The sequence below is a fragment of the Scatophagus argus genome, chromosome 16, assembly GCF_020382885.2.
Source record: "Scatophagus argus isolate fScaArg1 chromosome 16, fScaArg1.pri, whole genome shotgun sequence".
Classification (NCBI taxonomy): domain Eukaryota; kingdom Metazoa; phylum Chordata; class Actinopteri; family Scatophagidae; genus Scatophagus; species Scatophagus argus.
The window spans coordinates 9753633-9763122 of NC_058508.1; the positions used below are offsets into that span (position 1 = coordinate 9753633).

Sequence of the window (9490 nt, forward strand, 5' to 3'; positions counted from 1 at the left end):
TAGCCAGTAGTTTTAATTTGGAAGTTGAGCCGGACGTTGTAGCTTTTCCAGTACGGCGTTTATATACCACTTGTCAGAATCGGGACCCGGTGGTAGAATGTGAAAATAATGACAATGCACTCTCTGAAATTAAATAAGATGCTTCACAAGTCAGTCTAACAAAAGCAACATGAAACCCCGATTGATTATTTTAAAGTGAAAATTATACGTAATAAATATAATTTCCCACCTGGCAAAATAAAAGTACTTAAAACAATTTTGTTTAACTGGCTGATCCTACGGGAGCAGCACAAATACTGGCAATGAAAATGAATCTTCTTTTAGACAGATTGTTTTATTGCGCACATCAAAGCCTCGTCTGTAGAGGAGCAGCATATGGGAAGTACCTGTGAACGCATCTATTTTACATCACATAGGAAACTGAGTCAACAGATCTGTTCCTTCTTTATATATATATATATATTTAAAAAAGGTTATTTCTCAGTTTGATTCTTGCTATAAATTCTGACAAACATGCAACAGGGGGACAGTCGGACATCTTGACTCAAGAGGTGGCAAAATGGCATTTAAGTATAAATTAAAATAAACAGTAATCCTACTGAAATTTTCATTTACTACTGTGAAATAACTAGGAAGACTAAGCATGTTGGTCAAGTATCTGCAGCATCTTAGAGAGCATAAATTTCTTTTTATTAATAGGATTCTTTTGGACGTTTTCCACCTGGATCCAATTTGAAGTGTGGTCAGGAAAGGATGTATCTCCACAACAGGACCTTGCAGTCATTTGATTGAGGCGGAGGAACTCATCTTTCCAAGGTCAGACTTTTATCGGCTGCTTGCAGCAAATGCGCTCGACTCTGCAAAAAAGATGAAAAGTTGAGCTGCATAAGATTCTTGCAGTGGTCATTCCTGATTATATCACCAACAAGTAAGACTTTATACGCAACGAGACTAATACAACATAACATAAGAGAGAATGGAGGTTACAGCATCAGGACCCCACAGATTGGACAATATACGACTGATGAAAATCACATTTAGACAACATAAAAAAGGAAAGCAGTTGAGAACACTTGAAGTTTCTTCCAGTCAGACCAGTATAGCTTGGGCTATTGTTTGTGGCAGAGAGGATTAACAATGGAGACAAAAACTGGTCAATGAAGCATAAAAACTGTGAAGATAAAGGACCCACATCCCCACAGCCCACATTTAACCATTTCCAACAGCACAACAAAACATACAAAAAAATCAATACTTAGAAACACTGTAGCCACCATATGCGATTTAACATAAGTGAGATGAAAGTAAAGTGAATCTCTGGGATCATATTTGTACCTGCGATCAGGTCTACATGATCAAATGGTTCTATTTAAATTGACACTCTGTCAGTGAGAGATGCATATCAGCAGGCCGATATGTCAATCAAGTCAATCAAGATAATTTATGTGAGACAAACACAGAATGAATAAACTGCAACATAAATGTTTAAGTCTAACATAAACACTGACTGCATGTTTAAATGTCAGTTGTTTCAGCAGCATAATGCTTCAGTTGTTCTCATCTTATTTCATTCAGTAGGTGGCAGTGAAATACTGGCAATAATTACCTTTCACCCCACTCATCAGTTTTCTTCAGACTCACAGCAGAAGGTGGGTGGTCCTCCCCCTGGTCTGAGGTCTGAGGTTCAGGCCTACTGCTTGGTATTGTACCAAAGTGGAGAAAGCAGACTTGCATGAACTTGGATAAACCTGGTATGAGTTGTGAAACATTAATAAGCTTCTAGTTTTCTTTGCATGTAAAATATGAAAATCTTGTGTCACTGAATTTTCTTGATTTCCTTTGTTACTGTTATTTAGTTCTAAACTAAACATCTTATTTGAAACAATCATACCTTGATCATTCATTAACCACAATAATAAGTTAGATTAAGCAGAAAAAAACAGGATAATAAGGACAACGTAGATGTTTTCAGGGATTTTGGACAGACACTTGACTCCCTCAAGTGACTTGGGATTTCTCTCTGCCTCTACTGATTTTCCCCTGTCAATAAGCAACAAGATGCTTGATATCAAGGTGGGGCAATAGTAATATAAACATCTTCAACTTTAAGTATAACAAGGACTTAGAAAAACATTGCAACCTCACAGCATATTTCCACCAACCTTCAATCTGACAAGAAGTCTGCCTCGTCAGCCAGAATAACTGAAAGCACCCAAGTCTGTGTAGTATTGATCAGTTGTCCCAAGTTATTTGCCTAAATGCTCCATTTGCTATTCTGTAACATCATTTGAAGGCAACTGAGACACTAGTCGCTCGTCTGTTGACACACACATGCACACAAGTGCACAGTAATCATGGTTGTAATTGTCCTCAGGCCTTATTCATTGTTCCTCATGAAAAATAAGTTAAAAGCAATCGTGCAGAGAAGCTGCGTGTGAAAAAGGCTTTGGTTACTCAAGATGCTTATTCTACATCAGTGCCAAGTCATTTTTTTTTACCTACAATTGGAAACAAAATAAGATGCTGTGCATGAAAGTTTAATGTTATGGCTGCCATCATTTAGATGTTAACAGCTGTTAAATAGGGCTACAAATTGTATCCTATATTTCTTTTAAACTATATCTATCTGTGCACAAATAAAGTAAAGGAGACCTAGTCCTAGTTGTGTGGGCTTCCTATGACCACAAGCAATATTCCCATCCATATCAGTTACCACAGGGACAAACATTTTGATTGTTCTTCCAGACCGTTACTTAAAGGAGAAAATGAATAACAGTGCCACAGATTCCAACATGTAGTTGCAAAGCTAAAAATGCATTTTCCTCCCAAGGCATAAAGGGGCCATTTTGTTTTTGGGACAAGCAGCTTGCACAGTGTGCTGCCAAAGGGCAAATCTGGACAAAAGCATCAGTGTCAGTGATTCAATACTTAACTACAAATCTGGAGCAGATAAGACTTAGTTTGTATGTCACATTTACACCAGTGCAGACAAATTTAACAAGGTATGCAAGGCATTTTCATTTTTGAAAAGTAAACTCATTTACACATCCCTTTTAATGATTGATTACTGAATCTCAAATAATCTGAGACAGTGTTATATTTGGAAAGGAAACAAAATAAGCAAACTCTAAATGCAAAACAACAGTTTTATTGCAATACACAGGATTTCTTTCTTCTGCTACGCTCATTGCCTGCCAGGCACATCAACACATGGGACAGGCTGGCACCAGAATAACATGAATGTGGTGTCATGAAGTTGGGGAAAAATTATGATTATCACTGAGCCCACCTGGACTCAGATAGGCCACACGCTTGTCCAGAGTTCACTTGTCTTCAGCCGTTTTAATTTAAAACATAAACAAAGGCCTGACCCAAGCAAAAAAAAAAGAAAAAAGATAACTCAAGCAAGCAATGAGGACAAAAGCAGAAAAGCACCTGCACAATACAATCGCATAAAATCAAAATGGAATTTCTTTAAGGACACAGAAACATTATGGAGTAAACAATTCTATTCATCTTTGTTTCAAAATCAATTTTTGGCATCTAGAGAAGGAAACCGTGAAGGAACAATTCATGAGAAGGCAAAGACTAAAACAGCTGAGCTGATATAAGGCTTCTGATTATACAGTCATTAGCTGCTGTCTACCACACGTATTATTTTGAAAAATGGCCAAACAAGCAGTCACCCAATAAGGATCTGACACTAGTGGAACTCCCTGAAACATTACAGATGCATCACTGATGAGCAGATTCATTCACCCTTCCTGACTGAATGACTACACATTAAGGTTTATTTGATCAAGTGTCTGAAATTATTTTTTAACACCAGGATTTTAGTTAGATTAAGTAATCTGAATGTTTGGACTGTTTAAAGATGAACACTGTACAAGCACGCCCAAGTCTTACTCATTCATGGGATACAAAAATGTTTTCAAAAATGACAAATAATTGTGAAAAAAAAACATGCTTAAACACAGAAATGGTGAAAACAGCTAACCTCTTGATTGATTGGTTGGTGATTGCACAATTGCAGGTTTCATTGAAGAATTTAAGAATTGGACAAGAGCAGAGAACCAAAAATAGAGCTGAAAGTGCAAGAAGTTGAGGACAACATATCTGACCAGAAATCTAGTGGAAGACCGAACAATCTTGGTCTGAGTTCAGATGTTCAGGTGAAATAACTGTGGGGAGGGGGGTGTTGGAATGGGAGATGATTAACTGGGGAGCAGACAAGGAGTGTACAGTATGGACACAGACAGGGAGGAGTGGTGTGTTCAGCTCATCAGTAGAATACCACACTAGACTTTCCTCCAGGGGGGTTGAGGACCCTGTTGTGAGAGCGAGGCTTGGGTCCCAGATGAGGCTCATGATTCTTCAGTAGAGCAGACTCATCTTTCTCTTCAGGAGGAGAGGAAGAGGAAGAGGAGGGCTCAGGCTCTGGAGGTGCTGAAACAGCAGCGGGCTCTTCTTTGGATGGTATGGGAGCTGGGGGGGCAGCTTCCTCCTTCACCTCAGGTTGGCTGGTCTTGGCCACAGGTGCTTGGAGAGAGAGAGAGAGAGAGAGATAGAGGAAAAAAAGATGAAAATGCCAGAGCAAAATAATATCCTGAAAATATAACCATCTATGTGCTCTTGTAATATAGAATAAAACACATCAATCCAAAGTCACAGTTTAGATCTCAATAGAATGACCCTGCACTTTCTCTACCTACTTAAAAACTGAATCATGTAAAAGATCGCCTCCATACATGTCTTAAGCATACTTAAAAATTCTTAAAATGTGTGTGTGACATGTTTTTTGCCTCATTAAAATGGCAACTAAGCATTTTCCCTCCTTAAAAATTCCTGAACATATGAACATGCAAATATTTTTCCATTTCATATTTTCCAACAAATGTCCCCAAAACAGTTTACATGGGCATTTTCAGCAAACTCACCTGGCGATTCAGGTTCAGGTCCCACACTTAGATTGTCCTGCAGAAAACAACAGATGAAAGATTTCTCACTGTGTAATCAATGAAAGGACTTTTAATGACAACATGGTTTCCTCTTCATGCTACTTGAATTAAACTAAAATAGGTGCTGAAATTCTGTAAATGAGTTCAACTTCTGTGTCCATTTCTCAGCCTCCATCCTCAAATGTGAGCATTTGTCCCTTATTTACATGCTCTTTATTTATAAAATAGATTTTCATCTCAACATGACTTTTACCTTGTTAAATAAAAGGAAAATTAAAAAACTAAAGTTGCATCATGTATAGACTGATAAAAAATAAGCTCTCTCAGACCTTGCCCTCTGCCTGTATTGTTATTTTCTTAGTATTCTGCTTTGTTTGGGACGTTTCTGAATGTCAGTAATTCTGGGAAAAGATCGCTGATTGTTGGGTCACAGGAATGACACTAAACAATCAAACCCAGCATCAGCATTTGCTGACCTGGAAATGAGACTCAACAGTCCACCATCCTTCTTGCTTACTGCAGACCTTTGAGTGGGGTGTTTACAAATAGGCCGATAAACTCTGTATAGTAAACCTTTAACATCAATACATCCAGTAATGTAGCTGAACACAACATTTTCTTCTGTAATCATAGAGAATTACACATATCTGTGTAAAGGATTAAACAATTCATAGCTAGCGATCCTGTGAATTGTCTGATTTTGCAGCTCCAAAATCTCTCTATAAAACTGATAAATTAACTGCTTTCTGAAAAATGATTGCTTGGGACTTGTTTACGTTACTTCTGAGATTGCTGCAACAGACTCAGCAGTCTAAGCTAACAATGCTCTGGTTGCACAAACCCTATTGATCTGTGGAGAAGAGAAAATCATACACCATGGTATGTAACACAGACACTGCGCTCTTCATGTCTTACAGGATAAAATGAGGAACAAATTTAAAAGCTATAGGCTGACATCCCATTCCAGGAGAAACTGAAAGTAAAACAAAGAATTATCTGAGAAATTAAACATAGGTGGACTTGACAGTGAAACTTACCGAACAAGTGGTCTATGGACACTGAAATCAGGAATTCTGTTTCCTAGCATTCAGATGTACCTGATAGTTCTGATTTCTTGTTGAAACTATTTGTACAGTTAATTGTGCAACCGCTCCTTCCAGTTTTAGATGTGTTTTTGGTATTTCTGCAGCATTTAAGATGAAGGCTAACATTTCAGCCCTAGGTAGATATTAACACTGTTGCCACTCAGGTGGTTGTGACCATGGTGACTTCCACATTCTGTGATATCAGATGGATAGATGGTGTATAGTAGTATAATCAAAGCGGAGTATAACACTTGGGTGCATGGCCTACCTTTGGCTTATTTGGGTGGCTTCGGCTTGGGCTTTGAACGGGTGCAGTATCTGCAGGCCCAAATATATTGCTGGTTGGTCCACCAGGAGGCATGGTCTTCTGTGGCTGAACTGGAGCTCCAGGTTCCTCAAATATTCCACTACTCTTCCCACCTACATAATGTATTACCAAGAAATGTTTTAAATTTTGTCACAGTGACATAATAACACACTTAGCTATGTCACATTTAGGTTTAATGAAATTGCACTGCCTATTTAGTGGTCATGTAGCAGAATATACTTGGTAATGGATTAAGAAATATGTTGACATCTGAATTGAGCTTCTTCATACCTACTCATCCTTCAGCATCACACCATGTGCATTTGCAAATTACAGCTGTCATACACTGTGCACATACTACAGTATATTTTAGGGATGCTAATGCCACAGTGAAATAGCAGACAAAGCAGGCAGAGTGACCCAGCAGTTTCCTCTCTTGGAAACTCAAACCAACAGCAGACTGCATTTGAAACATACTTGTCCATACCACATAACCCACAAAGTCTGGAGGTGGATTATGTACAGGCACAGAGACAAAGTAAAAGTGTTTATACTGTAAGTATTACATTATTGTAATGGTTTTTACACCGTGGACATCGATGCTTTGACTGGCCTGCCTCTGCACATCCATTATCCCTGAGGAGATGGTCTGACCTACCCGGAGGATTGGAGCGTTTGGGTACACTCTGGGGCTGCTCTGGTGGTGCAAACACTTTCGAGGCCATCTTATTAGGTCTTCTTGATGCTGCAGAATCTTCTTCATAGCCACCAAACAGGTTACTGGAGCCACCTCCAGGAGGCTGCAACACCCTGCAGAACACAAAAGAATATTGCATCCCTTTTATAAACCTCATTCAACTTATTTATCCAAATCATATTTAGATCATGTACCTTGTGCAAGTGTGACCTGACAAAGATAGACTAATGGAGACACACGGGTTTTTACTGATTTACTTGGAATACTTTTTACTACATCTTAACAGTCTGTATATACTGACCCAATTTCTTATCGTTAAACGTGAGTCATGCGGGTTCGTGTCTCATAAATGAGACGTGATGTCATATTTTTGTACTATGATAAATAAAGAGGACGAGTAGAAAACAAAAAATAACTTGACTATAAATATGTTACAGTAATGTTTAAGCCGGCAGCCAAAGCAACCAAATAACAGGTTGTTTGATTATATACCGGGAACGGCGCCATATGTCTGCAAAGTCTTTAGTTTGTTAGAATTCACGCTTTACTTTCTCACGTTACTGAGAGCCTCAACATACGTGACTATTCTAGCGGAGCGGACCCAAGAACCGACTGTTCCGAGTCAAGAAACCGAACCTCTTAACTAGAACAAAGGTGGCCACAATGCCGTTGTTGGCAAGCACAAAGAAGAGCAGCCTGAAGTGGGTTTCACACTTCCGCAGGCGCAGCAGACAACGCCTGGTCAGCTAGCTTAAAAGCTACTTCTTGACTCTTTAAGTTTGCTAATGCAAGACGACTCAAACCAAGCTAGCTCAAAATGAGCGTCCGCAGAGACATTTAGCTTAACTTATTTCCAACATCCCGACGGCTGGAGCTCTGTCTGAAGGCAATAGCAGAAAAAAAGATGGTGCAAAAAGCTTCGCATAGATCCTGTCATACCTACGTTGAGATAACTTACTAGCTGACCGAACGACTATTACACTCGAAATCAGACAATGTAGGCCATTTCTATCACAGATGTCAATACTACACGACTATATATTCGTCACCTTGAACTTGGTTTTGAACCAGTATCCAACCCTTGAAACATGTTTGTCGAAGTCATAGCGGTTTTATAATAAGCCTTCAAGTTTCCGAAGACAACTTCGTCAGTTTGCCAACTGGGCGACCAGCAAGTTCCCCTATCTGCGCGTGCACAACCAAACTCCGGAGCGAAGAATTTCAGTCCACCCAAATGTGACACAGAAGAATATAACTGGTCCACTGCCAATCTGCTGAGGGATGTGGTGCGTTCGTTTCATACCACGCGACACTCCTCCAGCAAAGATCGATTAAGTAACCATTGAGCCGAAGTCTTGCGAGACAACACTGTCATTTTGTCACAACGGCTTCGAAGCTACAAACTTCCATGTTACACCTGAATTCTACATCTGTTAAATACGCGTAATCTGTTATGTACGTTTTATATAAAAAGACAGAAAACTCCGCCCTGCTGGTCTGTCATATAGAGAATGAAAACAACCGAACCCATGCACAGTCTTGTTATGTGACGCTTGTTCTTTGTCACCGGGACGCCTGGTATGAACAAGGGCAACGTAAACCGAGTCTGAGATAGCAACTAAAATAAAGTGAGGATGCTATTAGATAGAAACCCTTTGTACAACATTTTGTTCTAGCTGTTGCAGCCATTCCATTGGTCATTGTTTTATCAACTACTACAAACATCAATTTAAGATTTCACTTCGCTGGGTGATTTTCGGAGTACGCCGATAAAAAATTCAAGTGCATCCTCTGAATTTCGCCCATTGAATCGCTCTACAAAATGTCAATCACCTCTTAGGCGGGACTTATTTTTAGAGTGCCAAAAACCTCCATTACCCCTATCCAATGCCGCTAAAATAACGTTTACTTACTGAACAAAGAATAGATTATTCAAAAGTGAGAAACAGGTTTTGAACTTTGAAAATATATTATCCGGAGACTTATACGGCATTACAGGAAGAGAATGACAATTGGTCCTTCGCTGGGCTTTTCCTCCCATTAATTGGCGAAGATTTCTGCCAATCATATCTTAACCGTTAACCTCGTGTATTTCTGACCAATCACAGGATTTGTTTTCGAGTTGTAGTGGGCGTGTCTAAGCATTTAGACGATGAACCGCAGGAACTGTCATAGGTAACAAGTTGGACGGCTGCCGTCAGCTAGCAATGCTAGCCAGTGTCTCGATTGGGAATACCACCAACAGGTTTCCACTTCAGGTAATCTTTAAACTTTGATAGTTTTAGACATGTAACACAATGTTTGAGAATCTGCAGGAAATAACCGTTATGTTACAAGCACTTTTTGTAACGTTATGGCTGGTTTGACTGCTGTAGAGTTAACGTTAGCTAGTCAACAGCAGTAGCCATGCTAGGTACCACGTTATGTACTGTATGAAGGCGAG

The 9490-nt window shown here is 39.4% G+C and overlaps 1 protein-coding gene across 1 annotated transcript; it reads right to left on the minus strand.

Annotated features, from left to right (window-relative positions):
• Nucleotides 1-3132: 3132 nt before the first annotated feature.
• jpt2 (Jupiter microtubule associated homolog 2) lies at nucleotides 3133-8285 on the minus strand. Its single transcript, XM_046416109.1, has 5 exons — nucleotides 8097-8285; nucleotides 7009-7160; nucleotides 6312-6463; nucleotides 4938-4974; nucleotides 3133-4539 (listed from the first exon to the last, which is right to left on the minus strand). Exons 1-5 carry the CDS (start codon nucleotides 8150-8152, stop codon nucleotides 4283-4285), a joined length of 654 nt encoding a protein of 217 aa, XP_046272065.1. The 5' UTR covers nucleotides 8153-8285; the 3' UTR covers nucleotides 3133-4282.
• Nucleotides 8286-9490: the final 1205 nt, after the last annotated feature.